Source organism: Erinaceus europaeus, chromosome 1, assembly GCF_950295315.1.
Source record: "Erinaceus europaeus chromosome 1, mEriEur2.1, whole genome shotgun sequence".
Classification (NCBI taxonomy): Eukaryota; Metazoa; Chordata; class Mammalia; order Eulipotyphla; family Erinaceidae; genus Erinaceus; species Erinaceus europaeus.
In genome coordinates, this window is record NC_080162.1 from 58,313,060 (window position 1) to 58,336,661 (window position 23,602).

General features: G+C 37.7%; 1 protein-coding gene across 1 annotated transcript in view; it reads left to right on the forward strand.

The window, feature by feature from the left end:
• The window catches only part of LOC103116156 (mono-ADP ribosylhydrolase 2), a 268,300-nt gene that overhangs the window by 236,250 nt on the left and 8,448 nt on the right, over positions 1-23,602 (forward strand). The window contains exons 13-14 of the mRNA XM_060201679.1: positions 17,319-17,396; positions 22,743-22,811. Coding sequence (XP_060057662.1) covers positions 17,319-17,396; positions 22,743-22,804 — 140 coding nt within the window. The 3' untranslated portion in view covers positions 22,805-22,811. The remainder of the gene's footprint in view (positions 1-17,318; positions 17,397-22,742; positions 22,812-23,602) is intronic.

Here is a 23,602-nt window from a genome sequence, read left to right on the forward strand (position 1 = left end):
ACCATTGTGTAGTACTGCCTGTGTTTTGTCACTTCTGGGACAGAGTATACATTTAACAATCAAGTCATAACTTTTTGCAATATTCATAATGATCCAAACATTCCACTAAGTTCTGTATTATATATGCTATTTATGAGGTAAGCATTACTATCTCTTCTTTGGAAATTAGAAGTCCAGGCCTTAGTGAGGTTAAGTAACGTGCTCAGAATCAATCAGAAAATGGGCAGTAAAAATGAGACTTCAAAGGAATCCTCTTGGGGCCAGGTGGTGGCATACCCAGTAGAGTGCATCCATTATCACATGCAAGGAATAGGGTTCAAGGGCCCAGTCACTGCCTAAAGAAGGGGAACAGTGCTACAGATGTCACTCTGTCTTTGTACCTTACCCTCTATATAAAAAAAAGTTGTTCTTAACCCTAACTCTACTGTTGTTTAAACTGGCATTGAGTTTGATGTAAAATAGTTTCACTTGTCTTTAAAGAATATACAACCTAACGAATCAAAGGCATTGAATAAGAATTTACTAAATTTAATAAAAGAAATGCTTTGCCAAAATTTCTGCCTAAGATTAGAGAATTAAAATGAGTTTTTTAAAAAAATAATTGTATGTATTTGATAGAGACAGGGAAATTGATAGAGAAGGAAAAAATAGAGGGGGGAGGAGTACGTGCATGCGTGTGTGTGTGTGTGTGTGTTTGTGTGTGTGTGCGTATGCGGGTGTGTGTGTATGAGAGAGAGAGAGAGAGAGAGGGAGGAACTTTCAGCACTGCTTCACTGCTTGCAAGCCTTCCCACCTGCATGAGGACCTAGGGCTGGAACCCAAGCACTTACACATGGTAACATGTACATTCAACCAGGTACACTACTGTGCAGACCCATGATGATTTTTAAAAGAAGTATCTTACTGAGAAACTGTTTCAATATTTCTATTCCCTTAAAAAAAAAAAAGCTAGTTATGGCTTTTATGACATGAGTGAAGTTTCTAGTGGTCAATATATTAAGTACATATGCCAGTAAGCATCTAGTAATCTTAAAAGATGGTGTCCAACATCAGAACTTTGCCCAACAAAATTGGAAGTAAGGAGGTTGCTTATTGGTACAAACAGAAAACAGGCCATGCCCCTGTGTGGTAGTAGCCACCCCTCAAGTCCCTCAGTCCATAACCAGATGACTCTTAACAGTAGAATGCACACAGGAATCACTTGGGAAGTTTGCAGAAATGCATATCACCAGGTCCCACCAATCAACCACTTGGGAAGTTTGTAGAAATGCATATCACCAGGTCCCACCAATCAACCACTTGGGAAGTTGCAGAAATGCATATCACCAGGTGCCACCAATCAACATTCCTATTCACTAGATTTCAAAGGAGCCAAAAATCTTCATTTTTTTAATCATCTGCAAAAGTCCAGTGAAGATTATTCAGGGATCACAATTTGAAAAAAGTCCAGTGAATCTCATATGAGACACCTTAAATATATATATATATATATATTTCTGAAGTATAAAACCATGACTGGAAACTGCTAGGTTCTGCTTTCTTCCTATAATGATTTTTTAGAATTTTATGGCAAAACCTGTGACACCCCCCCCAACACACCACATATATGTATCAACTCAGCTTAATTGTTACTTCACAATTACTTAAAATTTGATATTGAATTTTGGAGGAAGAACTAATGACTCATTTTGCACAATGTTTTTATCTCATCTCAGTAGTTTTATTTTTGCATTGCTCATATGCTACTAAAATGAAGATACGTTCAGTTTTAAGAACTATTTGCTACTAAATATCACTGAGAAAGGAAAATAGCTGAAAAATGACAAATTCAATAGGAGATACCAAGAAAAAAAAAAAAACACCTTTCAAAGAGTTGAAAGTAGAAATGAGGGAAAGTGCCTTGGTCTGTGTCACTCCAAATTCAGATTCTGGGCCAGATGTTGAGTGTAGTGAGCATATTTGGGAGGTGGCCCCACCACAAGAGATGTGGATGGATGAAGCATGCATAAGTCATGGACAGATTATCACCATGAGTAACTGACAAAGTCCCACTTGAGGATCCATTGAGGAACCATGTAGAACACACTTCAGAACTGCTACATGGAGCAGTTGTTGAAAGGAGTGGGGAAGCTGGGGTCAGATTTAAGGCTCTCTTGTGTGGCCAGGTGTAGGTGTTAGATACCCAGCCCTCTTTAATAAAGAGTGGTTAATAAGCAAGTGATTCTCAGACTTGCAAGTGCACGTTCTAGGCTATTCTGTGTTGTACTGAACTGCTAGCAAAGTGCGGGTACTTAATTAGGTCTATCTGCATAAAAGAGGTGAAGTTCACTGCAGCTGCTGGGGAGTGCAGAGGTGATGCCCTATACACCAACAATAGCACTTCTAAAGAGCCAAGGGACATGGGTGTCTTAAACTGTGACACTGATAGGACAAATTTTTCCAGCTTTTAAGAATTTATAATCTACCTGGAGAACTTAAATCACAAGAGCATGTGAACCATGCAAGCCTGTGCCCTGAATTCCTATCAGTGTGGTTCATATAAACCTCAGGCAGGGAATTTAAGTGATCATATGTTGATAATGCAGTCTAGTGATTAACAAGCAAATACAAATCCTGTCTGTCTGAACACGGCTATAACCCAGGTAAATAGTGACTGTAAGACCAATGATAGCTCAATTCATCTCAACTTTCCTGATGCTTAAGTATGGGGGGAAATGTGTCCTCAATTCAATACAATAAAGCAGTAACAATTTACTCACTAAGCAGATAAAACTTCCTGCATCTATATAAAAACCTTAAGATCTTAATTACCTTTTATTATCCCCAGCAGTCATATATATATATATATATATATATATATATATATATATATATATATATATCCCTAATAGAAGTTTCTTTATAATGGAGGACACTTATTGATATGTGAGAACATGTCTTCTTTTTCCTCCAAGGTTTACAACCACACAATCAATGTCCTATTGAATCCAGCCAAACAGTAACCAGACTAAATGTAACAGAATCATAAAGTTGAAGTTTAGTGTAAATCTCATCATTTGCCAAAGGAAACCACAGGGAAGGGGAGTATTCCTTCTTCTAGCTGCATAATTTTGAGCACTCTAAAAGAATTTTTGTGTGTGTGTGTGAGCAAAAATGTCTAATTCTGGAAATTAAAAAAAATAAATAAATAAACTCTTGTATTTTCCCCAGTTAAAAAATTCAGCCTTTGGACTTTTACTTGACAATTACATAAGGACTGATATACACTTATTATTATTATTATTTTTTAAAAAAGAATTGTGTTCTAAGATCAGTAAATCAAATTGGATTGCCTTCTCTTCAAATGTGAATTGTTATCTTGCTGAAGAGGTTATGTGCTAGGACCGCTCATTTATTGAAATACATGAACAAAATATGGATTAAGATTTTTTTGCTTTGAAAGAAAATTCTGGAAGTTATTTTTTCTACTACTGGGAGAGCTTCCTGAATTTTCTCCTAGAACAAGAGATTAAATTTCAAGAGACAAAGCAGGTGGGGGGCCCATTATTTGGAGCCATCAGAGCCCAATTTTCTCATTGGAAATGCTATTTCCGCACAGAAATTGAAGTCGGTTTGACAACTACAGAAGTATCCATGACAGTCCAAGATAAGTGAGTGGACCAAGTCAGCTAAAAAGAGGGCTACAAATCATCAGGTTGTCAAAATCCTGAAGCAAGCAGGAGATTCATTACAGTGGGGAGAGACCAGGGTACCTGGAGGTATCTATTAGTGGTTAAGGCAAAAGCAAATTCCACCTTCAGGAATCAGTCAAGCTGTTGTGATATTTAGAATCCAAAAGTTTATGAAAAGCCCTGTCAACCCTGTAATGTCAGGGCAAAAAGGAGGAAGGCAAGGCAACAGGAACCCAAGGAAGACAACTGATCCCTTAGAAGTAACATTATTACAGACTCAGTTTCTGATAAGACTGCTGGTATATTTCCACCACGTCATCAACGCCAACATCACAGCACGAAAGCCTTTCTTTTGGTGTCTGTACCACACCAATGCTACTGGTAGCTACATTCTTTTGTGATAGAGGGTGAAAGACAAGGAGAAGGGGCAATACCTGTAGTGCTGTTCCATAGCTCTGTGAAGCTTTCTCCTACAGGTAGGGACAGGAAGATTGAATCCTGGTCTTTACAAATAGTAATGTGTGTTCACTACCGGGTATACCACCATTATCTACCACCACTGGGGGAGCATCAATCCTTGTGTTGCCTCATTTTTTGAATTCCTCCCCTGGAGTCCAAACTAAATCATTGTGCACATCTAACATTGGTGGTAAAAGTCCCAGAGTGAAACTACCCTGGTTTTCCAGAATTGCAGTCACAGAATGATTTCATTTGGGATAAACAGAAGCTACATTTGACCCTAATATATCCAACAAGGAATATGGTCTATAGTTAGTCTGCAGACCCTGTGGCCAGGGGGATGCTTCCTATTTTTATAGAACGTGTTGCTGATGACCAGAGGAATTTCCTCCACTGAACAGAGATATACATTCATATATATATATATATATATGAATGACAGTGGAAATAAGTTGGAAATGAATAATTAAGAATATATAGTATTAAATTATTTTTATTGAAAAATCATATATATAGTTGGACAGTATTTCAGCCCTAGAAGTAAGCAGAACTTTCTTTTAGGAGTCTTAAGTGTATAACAAAGTCTCTGAGAATCCTGCTTTGGTTATTTCCAACAGCAAGTTTCTTCTTTATGAAAGATTCCACATGAAGAACCATTGAAAAATCTAAAGCTGCCCCACTGTGCCTCCTTACATAGTTAAAACCCTATTACAGTGAAAGAATCAAGAGACTCCTCTGGAAAAAAAAATACATATCTCTGTGTTCACTAAGACCCTGCTGTGTACAGATTTATCTGGTTGCTATAGAGAAACAAAAGTCACAAAGGGTGTGTGATGGGGGGGGGGGGTAGGGGGGAGATTTGAGAGACACCCAATTTATATTGTTCCTGCTGCAAAGACCTGATCTGAGACCAGGCCTGGTAGCCCCTGACTGGGCAGGGCCTGCTTGTAGTTTTCATTCCTGCCAGGCCCTGGAGCAGGTGGGGAATGCATAATGAGGCAGAATGAGAATTAGATGCTTAATTGGGGTCTGGAAAGGGAAAGAAAGTGCCAGACGTGTAGAATGTGACTGGAATCTAGCTCATGTCTGCCAAATGTCACAACACCTGGGAAGGTCTCTTTGGTTGGTGGTGATCACATCCAGATGAGCTGGGGCTGCCTGCTTTTAGATTTTGTTTTCAGAAGGGGAGAGCATCAGGCACAAGAAAGAACTTTTCTTTTTCTTTTCTTCTTCTTCTTTTTCTTAATAAAGGTTATAGCTAGAGCTCCGTGCCTGCACAACTCTACCATTGTTCCCAGCAGCAGCCATTTTTTTCTTCTTTTGTTAGAGGGTAAGAGACATATAGTGATAGATGACAAAATAGATAGATAGATAGATAGATAGATAGATAGATAGATAGATACATCGTTTCACCACTCATGAAATTTCCTTCTCTTCAGGTAAAGACTAGGAAATTGCACCCAGGTCCTTGTACATGGTAATCTCTACTGGGTGTGCCACTGCCAGGCCCTCAGAGTGCTTACTCTTAATCGAGCTTTCTTTTTTAAAATTAATTAATTAATTTAAAATATTTATTTATTCCCTTTTGTTGCCCTTGTTGTTTTGTTGTTGTTGTCATTGTGGATAGGACAGAGAGAGATGGAGAGAGGAGGGGAAGACAGAGAGGGGGAGAAAAAGATAGACACCTGTGGACCTGCTTCGCCATTGTGAAGTGACTCCCCTGCAGGTGGGGAGCTGGGGACTTGAACTAGGATCCTTACGCTGGTCCTTGCGCTTTGCGCCAACCTGCACTTAACCTGCTGCGCTGCTGCCCAACTCCCTTAATCAACCTTTCTAATAGTGATACTTCCAAACCAATCTCAAAGTGAATTTATGGAGGCCAGTCATCTGACTAAATATAAAAGAATTTAATCCAAATCTATAATATATCAAGATCTTCTGCCACCCCCCAAACTATCACAATCTGTCATCGCCACTACCATCTCCAACTAACTAGAGTTCCTGAATATAATTAGGGCAAAATATGTAAAGTATACCCAGTTAATACATGAAGAGGTGTGTTGCCATGGAAAGAGTGTTTTGTAGAAATATACAAAATTTCTACAAGTATTATCCTGTCATCTAAGTCATTCACTGTTTGATTCCAGAATGGGACTTAAGGGTGTGTGTCTACAGGATTTGTTCAAGTTGTATATAGAGGTCTAGTAGGCAACTAGCAGCTTTAAGATTGAGTCTATTTGAAAGAAAATAAATTGGGTAAGCCACAAAATTTTTACCTTTGTACCTCTGTTTCAAAGAATCATAAACTAAATATAAATCAAGTATATTAGCCCACTCAGATTACTATAACACAATATCAAAGATTTAGTGGTTCAAACAACAAAATGTATTTTCTCATGATCCTTGATATAGCGAAGTCCAAGATCAAAATGTTGGCTGATTTGGTTTCTGCGAAGAAAGTTCTTTTTTTTTCCTGGCCTCCTTCTCACATAGAAAGGAGGGGGGGGGGTCTGTCTCTTCTTTTTGTAAAGCCAGTTTTATCAGATTAAGGCCTCACCAACCTTAATTACCCCCATAAAGTCCCTGTCTCCGTCATATTACAGGGAAGAGGGTGAGGCATTAACATGTGAATATGGGGGGGGGGGGGATGCAAGCATTCATTCTGCAAGGTCCGGTCTAATCAAAAGAACCATTTTATGAATATTCCTGAAAACAGCTACAGGCAAAGTCCAGCTGTGTGTGAAACTGGTAGGGAATTCCCAGTCATGCAAATCTAAGGGAACGGTACACTTGGCCTGGGCAGTCAAATTTCAAACTTCACATTAGTACAAATGTGCAGGATGAAGCAGGTAAGTAAAATATGCAAGTAAACATCAATAAGAACAGGACTTAGTCAAAAGAATGGACTGACAGTCAGCAAAGGGGAAGACAGTTCTAGAAATAAAGAAGGCCTGAGCCTAATATCACCCTATCACTGTAGCTCTCCAGACTCAGAAAAGTAAATAAACAAAACCATGAGTAGGTCCTTATTTGCTACCATGTATTACCCCACTGTAGGAAAGGCAGCCAGGAAAATTTATACAAAAGTATTAAGTAAGCCATCACATATTTAATTTTTTCTTTCCCCTAATAGACAAGAAAATACATTGAAATTCTTCATTTCATTTATTTCCTACTGGGAGGAAAATGGGAGAACTAAAGCAGACTAATAAGAAATGCCTAACACTAACTACCTCTAGGGAAAAAATAAAGGAAGGAAGGAAAGAAGGGAAGGGAAGGGAAGGGAAGGGAAGGGAAGGGAAGGGAAGGGAAGGGAAGGGAAGAAGGAAGGAAGGAAGGAAGGAAGGAAGGAAGGAAGGAAGGAAGGAAGGAAGGAAGGAAGGAAGGAAGGAAGGAGCAGACATTTCACTAAATAAAAGCAGAAGAGAAAATAAGATTATTGGTCTGAGCAAGAAGCTAGAGGAAACTTTCCAGAGTCCAGGTGAAGGCTCCTTGAAAGAGAACCACTTCCCTTCTAAAGGAGTCTGTGTGTCTATGGGGACACCACCCTGAATAGGCCCAATCTCATCTAAAGGAATCTGTGTAGGGTTAGCTAAGGGTTTATCACCACTGTCTACAGCACTAGCCTGAGAGAGAAAACAGCAAAAATTAATAGAGAATCTCTCTGGCTAAATCTTTCTCAGAAAATTTTTCCAACTAAACATCACCTCACTACCACCACCAAAACCACCACCACCGAACACACACACACACACACACATACACACACACAAACACACACACACACACAGTGACAAGCAATCATGTAAAGTGGGGAAAGCTGGGTTTGCTAAGAAATCCAGAGAAGGAATGTGGTAGTCTCTGGTCTGGCTTCTTCAACTCTACCAAAGAAAATCACACAAAGAGAACATTTATTTGAGACCAGGTGGTGCTGTACTTGGTTGAGCACATGTTACAATGTACAAGAACCTGGGTTCAAGCCCTCAGTCCCCACCTGCAGAGGGAAAGCTTCACAAGAGAGGTGAAGCAGTGATTCAGGTCCCTCTCTCTCTCTCTCTCTCTCTCTCTCTCTCTCTGTCATCTATCTATCTATCTCCTCTTTCCTCTCGATTGGTACCTGTCTCTATCAAATAAATAAAAATAATTTAAAAAATAGGTCATTTCTTCCAGGTAGCTTTTGGAGAACTTGCATGTCACAAACACTGTGAAAACTGAATGTATGTTCATAAATGCCCTGTAAGCTCAGAGAAGACATAAGAGAGAGAGAGAGAGAGAGAGAGAGAGAAGCAAGAAGACATACAGGCCTACAAAACAGAGATGAATCTGTTATGGAATAAGAAACAACCCAAGGAAAAAAATTAAAATGTTCTACAACTACTACAAAAGAACTTTGGAAGAACATTAAATAGCTTGAAGAAAAGGTGATAAAATGTCATAATCTGTAATTTACAAAAATGATACAGAAGCTGTAAGACAGCTTACTCAAGCAGGGCTCAAAACTTGTGTATAGCCCAAGTTTAAACCATGGCACCAAATAGGAATGCCACAACACTGGGGTAATCTCCAGTTCCATTCTCTTCCTCCTCCTCCCCCTCCCAGTCCCCCTCTCTCCCCTCTCCCTCCCGCTCTCCCTCCCCCCTCTCTCCCTTCCCCTCCCTGCCCTACCCCCTTTCCTTCCCTTCCCCCTCCCTATCCTACCCCCTCTCCTTCCCCCTCTCCCTCTCTCCCTCCCCCTCCCCCTCCCTGCCCTACCCCCTCTCCTTCCCCCTCTCCCTCTCTCTCTCTCCCTTCCCCTGTCTTTCTCTCTCCTTCCCTCCCTCCCTTCCTTCCTTTCTCCCTCCCACAAATATATGTAAATATACCTGAAATAGAATGAAAAAGTTTGACTCTGATGCAGTGAAATCATGTCTGTGCAAGACATGGCAAAGAAAGCAAAGTGATCTAAAGGTATAAATTTTCAACCATTAGTAAAATTAAGAACAGCTAAAATCAAACTATTGACAAAGGAAAATATGTTTGAGATTGTCACAGTGCAAAGGAACAAAAAATAATAATAATAATTAGCGAAAAATAATATATTGGGGAGAGAGCTAAAAAAAAGTTGTTCTAATTGTCTTTGTATGTAGTGATCCTGAAATATAGAAGTCAACAGTAAAAGAGTAAATTTCCTAAAACCATGTTCCAGAAAATCAATACAGAGAAGCCAGGGAGTGACACACCCATCAGAGCAGTCTTATAATGCACAAAAGCACAGGTTCAAGACCCCAGTCCTCATCCATAAGGGAAAAAGATTCACAAATGATGAATGAAGTGCTATGGGTGCTTCTCTTTTTCTCTCCGTCTCTTCCTCTCCTTTCAATTTCTGTCTCTACCCAGTACATAAATAACTTATTTAAAAAATTCTTAGGCAGGAGAGATAGCATTATGGTGGCATAAATCAACTCATACCTGAGGCTCCAAGGTCCCAGATCCAATCCCCTGTACCCATACCACCATAAGTCAGAGATGAGTCATGCTCCAATAAAAAGAAGGTGGACAGGGAGGAGGAGGATGACAACAAAAAGAAGTAGAAGTAGAAGAATGGAGAAGAGAGGAGGTAGAAGAGAGGGAGAGGGAAAAGGAGAAACAAACAAAAAAGTTTTTTGTGTTTTTTTTCCAAAAGTACTATGTAGCTCTGGCTTATGGTGGTGAGGGGGGCGTAAAACTTTAAGGCCTTGGGTATGAAAATCCTTTGCATAGTGGAGGTACATACCATAATGGTTATGCAAAGAGACTTTCATTCCAGAGGCTTCCAAAGTCCCAGGTTCAAGCCTCCACACCACTATTAGTCAGAGCTGATCAGTGCTCTGGTGAAAAAAAAAAAAAGAAGAAAGAAAGAAACCTTTGAATGATCACTATGCTATCTCCCCCAGCCCCCCCCCAATTTTTTTAAATCACTATAGAAATCTCAAACCAAAAGCATATTTTTAACAATATAATACAGTTGAATGAAGAATTTTACAGCTATCCTGACATATATATCACTGAAAAAAAAAACTAAAACATTTATAAGAAAGCATAATTGAATTTAACAAAAATTAATGGTAAATGACAGTCTGGAAGAAAATATTTTCAATATTTTACATAAAGAGTATTTTTTAAAAAAATATTTATTCTAATGAGAGAGAGGGAGAGAGAGAAAGAGATAAAAAAAAAAAAAAAGATGGGGGATGGGGATGGGAGGTGGGGGGAAGGGGGGCATGAGACCAGAACACTATTCAGCTCTGCTTTATGGTGGTGCTGGAGACTAAACTTGGGGTTTCAGAGCCTCAGACATGAAAGTCTTTTGTATAATCATTATATTATAGCAACCAAATAGGAAAATTAGTAAAATACAGAAACACATGATTTGAGAATAGAAGAAAAAAAGGGAGGGAAGGACAGAGAGGGACAAATGAAGGAAAGAAAGGAGGAGTAAAATGCTAAAAGGAAGAACAAGAAAAAAAAAAGAAACCAGGCATCTTATATATGACTAGGTAAAAATGAAAATGTATTTGAAATGCAGAGCAATGTATTAAAATTATCTGACTTCTGTGGCTGCAGTTAAAGAATTCAGAGAGTTTTTTTAAAAAAGCAATTAATTGCTGCTACTTATAATTAAACTAGACCATTACCAGGCAAAAATTTAAAAACTGAAAGGAAAGTAAACACAATAAAATTTATATATAACATTTCATTTTTTTATGGAGAACCCTGGACCAGTTTGCCTTTAATAAATTGAAAATAATGAACTTTACTCCAAAGATAAAAATAAAGAAGTGTAATGTTTTATTTTTTTGATATTTAATTGCTCTTCATCTAGAATGAAAAAAAAGACACTTATGAACAAAAACAAAGTAATAAAAGTTAAACAAAGTACTAAATAGCAATAGTCCATTATACCCTGTGACTCAGTCTTGCTAAGTTTGACCTCCTCTCTGTTCATTTATTTTCATTATCCCTTATACATAGCAGGGACTCAATATATGTGTTCACTGGGTAGGTGAATGAATAAGTGAGATGACTGGGTTTTTTTTTTTTTTTTTTTTTTTTTGACACTAGGATTATCACTGGGGCTCTTAGTGGGCTCTTTTTCCTCCTCCTCCTTTTTTTGTTTTCTTTTTTGGGGTGAGGGGCACAGAAAGAGAGAGATAGGGAGGGAGAGAGACAGAAAGAAGATACACCATAGCACTGTTCCACCAATCATGAAGTTTCTCCATGCAAATGTTCCCATATAGTGGCCAGCATCTTATACCAGGGTCTTTATGTTTGGTGTGAGTCATGTACTCTACCAGGAGATCCATTACCTATCCCCCTAGATAAGTTCTTAATGTTGCAAAAATATTATTCAAATGAATTTATATGCTGAAACATCACTGATTAACAGATAAGTAGAAATATCTGGATTTGCCATGTACTTGACTCAGGTTTGAACTCTATGAGAGTCCTAAATTATTAAAGGAAGTCTTGGGGGCTGCATTGTCTCTCCCTATCCCTTTGTCTCTTCTCTTTTTAAAATATATATATACAGAAGTATATATAAACCTATTTCTCTCAGCCAGTGAACATTAATTGCTCATTTTCCATAGTGACTATTTCTTTTGGTCCACAGATATTATGAGGATGATACCATTAGCTTCTACCTGTTAGTCACAAAACTGAGACTTTGGCTGTGAACAGGACTTTTCAAGGTCACTCAAACAGAAATGTCAGTACTTGGAACTGGAGCTAACTCTACAGACTACACCTCATCTCCTTTCACTAATGATAACAACAAAAAAAAAATGGCCAGAAACTATAGTCCTGAGGTCCACAATCTATCACAGACAATAGGAAAGGTAGTTATAATTTTTTAAAGCATATTCAACAGACAGAAGGAATTTCTCAAGACTGGTCATGCTTACTCTATAGCATTTGTTGTAGGGAGGGAAAGTAACCAATCTGGGTTCAATCTTTCCTTACCTATGTGATCTCTTTACTTTGGATGGATTTTCCTAGAAGTGAGTGCTTAACTATTCCTGTCTTCTTATCTGTCATCATACCTGTAATGAAACCCACATGCTATGTGACTATGTAGATTTTTGAGGCCATTACCAAAGTTTTTTTTTTTTTTGAGATTAAATATTTTTTGCTGATAGCTGTTGGAACCACAGCATTGAGAAAAATGACTTCAAGGTAATTTTAAATTACACTGTTGATTTAAATATAAAGAGCAGTTTGTGAGAAAGTATCATTTGCAATTCAGTGTACCACAAAAATTCCACTTCTCTTCAAGTCCTATATTTACACTGACAATCTGTTTTTCAATAAATTGGTCTTTTATTTCCTTTAACTCAGTTGCACTTGGACCTGCACTGATAAAGGATTTGCCAGTCTTAGGTTAAAGTAATATCTAATTGAACTCATCTTCCCTAGCAATCAGTAGTTTTAAGAAGAACATAAATCGATATCTGTGCATGTGTAGTAGTACCCTCCTTTTATTAAAGCTTAGAAGTTAGATATATGTGACAAATGCTCTGAACTATAAGACCAGTTTTCTTCCATTTTTGCCCCATTATGAAGTCAGCAGAGTTTAGCCTCTTCAGGAACATTTCATCAATCAGTCTATCAGTCTTTTTTTTTTCAAACAGAGGAAGAGAAAGAGCGAGAGAGAGAGAGCGAGAGCGAGAGCGAGAGAGAGAGAGAGAGGAGAATAGTGAAAGAGATCACAGCACTAAAGCTTCCTTCAGTGTGGTAGAGTCCAAGCTTGAGCCTAGCTAGGTCTCATGCAATAGCAGCCACTATCCGAATGAGCTATTCCACCAAACCTATATCTATAATTTTAAGAACATTTCTTTTCAAAATAAAAAAAAAACTTTTCTTTTCTTTTTACATGAGCCCTTCTCAGCTCTGGCATATATTGGTGCCAAGGATTGAACATGGGACTTCTAGGGTCTCAGGCATGCAGATCTGGTTCATTACTGCTGCATTTTCTCTCCAATTTTCACCTCTATTATAAACTTGGTGTTTCTCAAAGATTCCTAGAGTATCATTTACCGAGTGTACCTCATGTAATATGATATTTGCAGTATCATAGATGATTTAAATGATGAAGAAATTAACATTTATTTCAATGTATTAAAAATTAGATACAAATCAAGCTCATGATTTTATACTTATAATAGCTATGGGATAAAATTCAGAAGTCATGCTAATAGCATTTAAATGAAAATATCTTACTAAATGTGTTAGCACCACAGTAATGCTGCACAACAAACCATCTTCAGTTTCACTTACTTAAAAACCATGTATTCTTTTGTCCATAGATAAGATGGCAGGCTGCTTTTGGCTTATCTTGCTTAATATACGGGGGCAAGGAGGGTGCACCGTACAAAGTGAACTGTGGACTGGAAAAGGTGTATTGCATCAAAGAAAATGACTTTGGGGAAGGTGAGGGAGAGAGGAGTAGAAAAGAACTTAGGGGTCCTGGTGTATAATGAAACTGCACCCATGATTCAATGGATGCACTGTAAACCATTAACCCCCTGAATAAAGATAAAAAAATTAATGACGTCAGGCTGCAAGTTTAATCTGTGCTATATACTCTTTGGATCAGTCCGTAAAATATGTTCCTTAGGGTAAAGAACAGGAATAACCGTTAAAATGCATTTCAAGTCTCTAATCGACTGGCTTCTACTAATATTACTCTAGCTAAAGGAAATTCCATGGCAAAGCTCAACGTCAAGGAACAATGAAGTAAAATGCCATATGCCAAGAGACAAGGAGGGAACATTTCTAAACAATTAGCTAATCTATTACATTAATAGTGACGTTGAAATATAAATATGGTCGAAGATGTTAAGTTCATTCAGAAAAATTTGCTTGGGGGTTGGACGGTGGGGCACCTGGTTGAGTGCACACATTATAGTGCACAAGGAACAGGGTACAAGTCCCCAGTCCCCACTTACAGGGCAGGAAGTTTCATGAGTGGTCAACAGTAATTCACACATATTTCTCTCTCTCTCTCTCTCTCTTTCTCTCTACCCCCTAAATTTCTCTATCCGAAATAAATCAATTTAAAAAGTAAAAAATATTTTTTTCTTTGTGTCAGAACTACTTTAACTGAATCCACAAATGTCCTACTTCCTATAGTTGTCATGACACATATGTAACTACATACTTTCAGAAGCAATTGTAATTCTACTTGGTGCATGGCATTATTATCACAATTTTTAAAAGAAAAACTTAGAGCATCCTCTAACATTTTTCTATATGTATTTAAAAATCTAGTTAACTACATTCTATATGCGTCTCACTATCTTTTCTTTGTGATGAGACCTCTTTCATTTATTAAATTTTATATAATGCAACTGACCTACCAAAAGGTTACTATAATCAAGGCTTTGATTTTAGGAGGACAGTTGCAGTTGGTAATTGAAAATGAAAATGGTACTGAATGTCCTAGATTTTTTTTTCTATTTCAACATCTTTTATCTCCAGTTAGAAGCACTGAAATGTACCTTTTGTTTGTGTTCCAAATAGCAGCAATCAAAACTGGGGGAGGGACAAGCAAACTGGAATAAATAGGCTATAGAGGCAATTTTTATTTTGATCAGACTTTGTTGTCTATATAAAATGGACTCATTTCTCTGAGACACTCAGTTGCATTGGCCATCAGGGAAGAATTCATTGAATAATACCAGTCCTGTATGCATGTCACAGTAACAAATGTCTAATTTTTCTTCCTCTTTCAAATATCATACACACACACAGGCATATAACATCTCATATTTTTCTTAAAGGGCATGGAAACCCATTATTTGTTTCTTGTTGTGTTATCCTTTTCTTGACGTCTCTCATCTATTCTCATATTATCTGTGTAACTTGCATATTGGCATCTCCCAAATTGGCCCATGACTAATTCACAACACTCCTCGATACTAGATATAAAAGCTTATTTTCCATTTCCATTTAAATGACCCCTTACTTCAGACTTTAACACTAAATGGCTTCCCATACCTTCTCATACTCTACCTTTTAATATGCTACCAACTACCTTCTACCATTCACTTACTCAGGTTCAAAGACTTGTCAACATTGAATGATATGTTTTTCTTTCAAGAAAGGGCTATAGTGATTCATTGAGCCCAATAATTTACAGTTTTCTATTATTATTCTATTTCTTCATGAGCAAATTTGACTATTGTCTCTTCTTTCTTATGACACCCTTGAATAAATGTATTCCTTTATAAGTACTCTTGAAGGGACCAGAAAGTAGCACACCTGGTTTAGTGCAAATGTTATCATGTACAAAGATCCAAGTTCAATCCCCTGGTTACACTGGCAGAGGGGAAACTTCATAAACAGTAAAGCAGTGCCGCAGGTGTATTTCTGTCTCTGTCTCCCCTTTCCTCTCAGTTTCTGTCTGTCACATCAAAATTAAAAGATAATAAATAAATATTGAAAAATTCTAACTTCCTGCATACAGGTGCTTTAAAAATATTATAGAGGTTAGTGCAGCAGGTTAAGCGCACATGGCGCGAAGCACTAGTACCGATGTAAGGATCCCGGTTCGAGTCCCCACCTCCCTACCTACAGGGGAGTCACTTCACAGGTGGTGAAGCAGGTCTGCAGGTGTCTATCTTTCTCTCCCCCTCTCTGTCTTCTCCTCCTCTCTCCATTTCTCTCTGTCCTATTAACGACCACGTCAGCAATAACAACAATAACCACAACAACAGTAAAAAACAAGATCAACAAAAGAGAAAATAAATAAATATTAAAAAAATATAGAGGTATAATTGACATGTAGTGTGGTATTAGTTTTTGGTGTACAATATAATAATTCAACATTTGTATGTATTGGGAAAAGAATAAGAATAAATAAATATATATATATGACAGTTAAAATACATCTTCACATATAATTAAACTCTTTTAAGAATGCTCTGAAAAAATTCAAATATATAATACAGTAACATTAATTATATTTACCATGTTTCTGTAGTTATACTTCTTTAATTTTAATTTTTATTATCTTTATTTATTTATTGGATAGAGACAGACAGCAATTGAGAGGGGAAGGGATGATAGAAAGAAAGAGTGACACCTGCAGCCCTGCTCCACCGTTTGTGAAGCTTCCCCCGTGTAGGTGGGGATCAGGGCCTTAAACCTTGGTCCTTGACACTGTAGTGTGTGCACCACCAACCAGCCCCTGTTGCTATACTTATTGATTTTCAGTTAAAGTATCTTAACGACCAGAAATGCAATTTCCATCTTTAAAGATACCTTTTTTTTTAAGAAACTAAAAACTATCTTGTCACTATATTTGCTTTATATTCACCAACAGGCATACCAAATTTAATGCATTCATATAATGAAAATCCTATTTAAATAGTTCATAGAGAATTAAAACCTTGAAATTATTATATTTTATTTACTCTGTGTTTGTATTTTCAAATGTTCTTTAAGTGGTGAAAATATAACATATTTAACTAAGAAGGAAGAAAAATTAATATCCTTTTGAATATCTGGAAAAAAAAGTTCTCACAATAAGAAAATTGATCCTCTTCCTATTGCATTTAAGCATGTTATGCAATTTCAATCACTGTGAGTGGATGCCATGATGAAATTGTGCAAATAGCAGTCACAGTGGAAATTAACCAAAGACAGAATTCACAGCAATCCAAAATGGCAGCATTTGAACAGGTCACCCAGAGAAGCAACAGAGCCATTCATTTGTATTTAAATCAAAAGTCTCTCAACTGCCAGAAGAATGAATCTCTGGCTTTCAGGCTGCCTGAGGTAAATAGGTTTTCTTTCTTTCTTTCTTTTTTCTCTGTCTTTCTTCAGAGGTTATGCTACACACATATATTTCAGTAAATCTAAATTGTATGTTGTTCTGATTAAGCCAACTTTCCCTACTTTCATGCTACCAGGTTTCTAATTTGAGAAAATGTGTTTGTATATGTGTATGTGATTATCTCACAAATTTCAGAGAATTTAGACTATGGCAGTGCTAAAGTATTCAAGCAATTCAACCTGTCATATCCTCCTTTAACCTTCTCTGCAAAAGAAGCTGAATCCCCAGAGTACTTTTAAATTTAAGAGGGCAATGGAGGGTGACAGGACAATTGGCAGTTAGGCTGTTATAATTCTCTATTAATCAAGAACTGTCTTCTTTTACTCTTTCAGCTCAGGGAGAGGACATAACTAGAATTCCTGTGAAAAGTGGAGGCTCTGGCGACACAGAAAATTCTACAAGTCCTGACAGTAAGTTTCTTAGTTATTTGAGCTCATGCAAAGTACAAATATTAAATGTTTTTTAGTGTAATCTAGGATTAAAGCAGATATCTAGTCTGTGAGTCCATATATTCAGTTAGAACAAAGTACAATTCAAAAACCATTTTCTATAAGGAACTAATAAAACTGGCAGTCTTAAAAAATACTAACCATTCTATAACAGCATGTGCTTTGATTTAATTAGGCATCACAATTACTAGGCCATAGAAAATAATTAACTCCCAACACTAAAGTGGACTGAGGTCTAGGTGGTGAACTTCCAGAAATATTATTTACTTCTACCAAAAGTATTTGCCCAACATTGTCCCTACTCACTCAGTTTCCAGGGAGGTTCTGGCTTGAGTTTGGACTGAATATGTCATTATCCCTTCATTACTTAACCTTGCTATATCACATAAATGGCTTGGTCAAAAGCAGATTTCATCTTTAAAAGCACCCTAGATATAAATTAATTTATAAAAGAAAGGAAGAGAGAAAGAAAGAAAGAAAGAAAGAAAGAAAGAAAGAAAGAAAAAAAGAAAGGAGAAAAGGAAAGGATGTGAGAGGAGAAAAGAGGAGAGAGGAGAGAGGAGAGGAGAGGAGAGGAGAGGAGAGGAGAGGAGAGGAGAGGAGAGGAGAGGAGAGGAGAGGAGAGGAGAGAGTTCTTTATTTATATCTCATTTAGAGGTTATTCTCAGAGCCAGGTTTTTAGGTTCACTTGTATTAGACACTGGCAAAAGACTAAAAAATATTCCCAAACATGGCTTGCCTAAGGCTTATGTATGGACAAAAGGGAGGCAACTCAGGCATTGAGAGAGAGATAAATCAAGTCAAACTTTTGAGTCAGCAGAAGGCAGTGCATGCATGGACAGGATAGTCAGATATCTAAGCAGGGGAATTTGACCTACAATGGTCAGACTAGGGCCACTAAGGAGGAAAAGTTGGCAGCAGTGGGACAGCTGGGTCCACACCAGTTAGAGATGGTCTGTTGTATAAGGTCTAGTTGAGTGGGCAGTTGCCAACCCTTGCAGATGCTCTGGGTTCTTTTTTATATAGCTCATTTATGGTAGTGGGGTTTCATCACTACTTCTTATGAGAGTCACATAAGGAGCACTTATGGTGTCTACAAGAATAAACTCTTATTCTGTCCAAAGGTATTTTAAGATTCTGCACCCCAGGTAAATTAGTATACCCTTGCTGATAACCCTTTAAATTATTGTTATTTGCATTACAAAAACAAATCTCGAGCACAAAGATTCAAGAAATATTCGATTCCATTGGACCACAGAGTTTAGAACTAGAAATTGTTAGTGTTTTACATAGAGAAACTGAAATCATATATCTCTAGTAGAACCTATACTTTTCCTACCATCAAACAAGTGATAATATGAGGAGAATTACAAGTCACCTTCATGTCCATTCAATGAAGATAGCATTTGAAGTGGGTATGAGCACTGATTTTGGGCTGGATAACTTAGATTTGAATCTTGGATTATCCTCTTGGTACCTTGATTTCCTCACTGGGAAGTGGGCTAAATGGGTGCACTTTGCTCAGTTGCAGTGAGGCTTAGATAATGTGATATTTATTAGATAAATGCCTGACTAATAACTATTTCTGTCACCTCCTATGGCTAGTGCATTTTAGTATTATGATTATTTGCTTTAAATATTTTTAAATAAATAATACTGTGCAGTTGAAGACTCCTTTGTTTCCTCTGCTCAAACTCATTTTCCTTCCTCCCCTCAAAAGAGAAAGAAAAAGAAATCATATATCTCACTCTTTAGATTATTTTTGCCCCCCAAATTTTTTTAAATTACTTTGAGTTGGTAATAACCTTGGGAAAAATTCAGTCACTGGTAGGAGTTACATGATGGTGGCTTTAAATAGAGTTTTCTATACTAGCTATTCTGCCCATCTTTATCTAGGTCATCACCTGAATTGCTTCCCATAATGACAAGTCCTTAGGCACAAACTGATCTTTGTATTCATTGACATGCATTATCTAAGAGAATTGTATTTCTAAACCCTAGTTCCATCCATTAAAAGCTACCACATGCTATTCAGGCCAATTTAATCAAACCTGCCCCCAGTTGGTAGTACAATAGACTGTATTCTTTTTTTTTTTAAATTTTTATTTAAGAAAGGATTAATGAACAAAACCATAAGGTAGGAGGGGTACAACTCCACACAATTCCCACCACCCAATCTCCATAACCCACCCCCTCCCATGGTAGCTTTCCCATTCTCTATCCCTCTGGGAGCATGGACCCAGGGTCATTGAGGGTTGCAGAAGGTAGAAGGTCTGGCTTCTGTAATTGCTTCCCCGCTGAACATGGGCGTTGACTGGTCGGTCCATACTCCCAGTCTGCCTCTCTCTTTCCCTAGTAAGGTGTGTCTCTGGGGAAGCTGAGCTCCAGGACATATTGGTGGGGTCTTCAATCCAGGGAAGCCTGGCCAGCATTCTGGTGGCATCTGGAACCTGGCGATTGAAAAGAGAGTTAACATACAAAGCCAAACAAATTGTTGAGCAATCATGGATCCAAAGCTTGGAATAGTGGAGAGGAAGTGTTAGGGAGGTACTCACTGCAAACTCTAGTGTACTTCTGCTCTCAGGTATATATTTTGCAGTAGTTTATGAATACATGTGAAAATAAGCTCTCTCTCACAGAAACTGGTGTATATCTAGGTTATGGGACTTTGTTAGAAAGTGAACCACCTGAGATGAAATTAAGAGTGTACTATAAAAGGAAAGGTCTCACCCGAGTAATGAAGCTGAAGGGTTGTCATTCCACACGTGAAGTCTCTGGACACAGTCTGAGGTGAAGCATGTTGAGGTGGCAATCGTTGCGTTGGTTAGGTTGTGATCAGCGGGTGCAATATTATTTGGTATGGATTGGGAGACACATACGGGAAAGTGGGCCCTATCCAAGGGTTCCAGGACTGGGGGAAGTAGGGGCTCTATAGTGGAGATGTGAGGTTCCTGCTGTCTTAGGGTTCAAAAAGACAATCGATAGTTAATGTTATCATCACATTATTTGGTAATTGGGTTAACTTTGAAAAGTCCTTTTGTTAGGGTTTGCTGTACAGTATCTAGTATCTTGTATATAGCTGTGCTATTGGATGCTTCTAATTTACTTAGTCTAGGCTTTTGAGAGAGTACGCATATCAAATACACAGCCTATATATTAAAAAGATTCAGTTTGTCTTTTGAGAAACTTTGAGACATACAACTGATTTTCCCCCTCTCATATTAATTAACTACTGATTTATATGTCTACATTTTGCTAGGAGTGTACATAAACACCATTCCCACCACCAAAAGACTGTGACCTATCCCTCCCACCCACTCCCACCCCCCACTGGCCCAGGAAGCTGCATGTCTACCCCTCACCACAGGGTTTTTACTTTGGTGCCCTACTTACAATTTGATCAGGTCCTGCTTTTAGTTTCCCTTTCAGATCTTATTAGTCAACTTCTGTTGATGAGTGGGATCATCCCATACTCATCTTTATCTTTCTGACTTATTTGGGGAGATTCTTAATAACGGTTTCAATTTCTTTGTCTGTGATTGGTGCATTTAGTAGACTGTATTCTTAACTAGCTCTTCAGCACATTCTGAGGAATGCTAAGCCCATATACCCATGAAAATAAATGTAGGAAATAAGAAGTTTTATCCCTCACTTGGAGATCCACCATGCACATCAGAGACATTCAGAAGTTTCAGTAGTAATGAATTGAATTACTATGTTCTAGTGTTGATTTTCCTTAATATACTTTATTATGGAATGTTTTCCATAATAAGATTTATTAATATATTTTAGAACTAGTGATGTTACATATGGGAAAAGAAAAAGAATACTCTCCTGTATTTTATTTTGCTTGCTTCCACAATGATAAGGGAGAATTCAAAATAACTCTATAAATCAGTATGGAAATTGTGTATAATCTCATCTTTATATAGGTAGAGTTGCTGTAGTTGGCCAGAGGGCTAGAATGAGCTTGCACATCATCAGAAACCCAGGACATATTACAAGTGAGAAACAGAGACCTCATTATAAAACCTTCCTTGAGGAAAAATTGGGTGGGAAACCATACAATGTCTTTCAGTCTTCTTTGGAGCATGAAAACCAGCCTCTGCAGTGTTTTCACTTTAATTCATCCTTCATATTAAAACAAAGAGAAACAACAGCAGCGAACCCTTGAGTTCTTGATTTTTTGCAAATAAATGATGACTACCCAACTAAGAACAAGTAAAGATTTACTATTCAGAGTTTACTATAACAAGGTTTATCACCTGTGTGGCCAATTCAAAAAAAGCTGGTCAGAGAGGGCAACCTTTATATTTAGCAGAAGAGAAGACCTTAAGAGATTTCTGGGATGAAGAATCTGAACTTGCACTAACTAGTGACAGGAAACTTCTCTGGCTTTCTCTAGTTGGTTATACATGGGTAATTTTGAAAACATAGGGAAGCCAGCAGTCTCTGGCCAAGTTTTGACCATTCTGAACCAGTTGCTGTCAAGTCTATGGTTGGGTTGCCCAGACCATTTACTGCAGAAGTTCTGAGTCAGAGTTCCATTGTTATATGTGGTTTGGCTACTGTCCATTAGAATATTAACTCTCTGGGTTTATAATATGGGCCTGATGCTTTAAAAAGATCACTCTAATTAAACTTACTGAACCTTAGAAAATTTCCAAAATGACTGCTATGTTGCTATAGCCTAACTCTGGACAATGGCAGTAATTATGGACTCTATTTTAATGCAAATGCTCACAGAAAACAACATTCCCTGTAAAGTACAAGCATGTGTGTATGATCTGGTTAGGTGTTTTGTGTTTCTATTTCACGGCATCCACTGCTGCTGAACCCACTGGAAAATTTACAGGGTCTGTTTTCAATATCAAAATTGAAAACATGGCAAACCCAAGAGACTTATTTTCGGGGGATAGGGGGGTAGCTTGCTTCTCTGAATGGCAGTGACCTATTTTGCTTTCTTTTCTCTTTATTTTAGTTAGGCCTCTATTAAGACCTTTGAATTTACCTAAAGTTGGTTCTAAATACAGCCAGTTGTCAAATCCAGAATCTGGTATGGAATGACAGCACAGCTTTTATTAATTAATAGAGATGCAGTTCTGTCCTTGTTCACTTCTACTTCCCATCAGTAAAAATTTAAAAAAAAATTAACAATGATCCCCAAATCTTGAGTGAATAAAAGCAAACTGAAAAGAGGTAAAAGTGGAAATCAGAAAGTATCAATTCACAGGTAATTTTAATGTATTTAAGAGATTTGGGTTTCACAAATATTTAACCTTTTTCTGTTTCCCTTTCTTACTATAGTTGAAATGAATAGTCAAGGTGAAAGTTTAAATGACCCAACAGAGACTCAGCAAGAAGATTAACTGATAGGTAAGTGGCCCTATGGTGGGATTTTCAATTGATTAAACTGGCCATAGAGCTGTTTGTGAAATGGTGTATTGGATTTTTCTTGATTCTGCCAAATCCCACAGCTTGGCTTGAGCCAAACTTTAAAAAGTCTTTATAGCAAATAGTACAGTGAAAGAAACAAGGATTATACCTAGAGCTTGCCATCTTTAAGGGACAATGATAAGACACAACATATCCAAATCATGTAGCAACCACTCTGGTTTTTACAGCTTTGACAAGAAAAAAAAAAATCCATATATCTTATCCCCTGGCCTCCTGGAGTGATCAAATTATTTTAGCAATCCCAAACTGATTCTGAAGTATTGCTTTTTTGGAAGTTACCTGCTGAGTTGTTTAGTGTATCTGTTTTTAAGCATAACACTAAATCTTTGCCCTGGATAATGTGTAAAGGCACTTGAGTGTGTTTGGCCAGAAACAAGCCTGCCTCATGTCCTGTCATCTCAACATTGTGGAGCCCTGTGTTTATACAAAGGTTTGGAGAGTTGAGCATACACTGGGGGACAATACAGGAAAATAAGATCCTGGGCCAGATCATGTTGAGAAGCTTTCCAGACCCATATTGTAAATTTCTCAGCAGAGGCTGAAGTATATCTAGAATGACCCAGTAACTTACCACCTTCTGACAAATCTTGAGGACAGGTGAGAAGAGTTAGAGAAAAGAAGTCCATCACTGGGAATCATAGCAGAAAAGGAAAAAAGAAAAGAAAAGAAAAGAGAGAGGCAGAAGGAGAAAAGAAGAAAAGAAAAGAGAA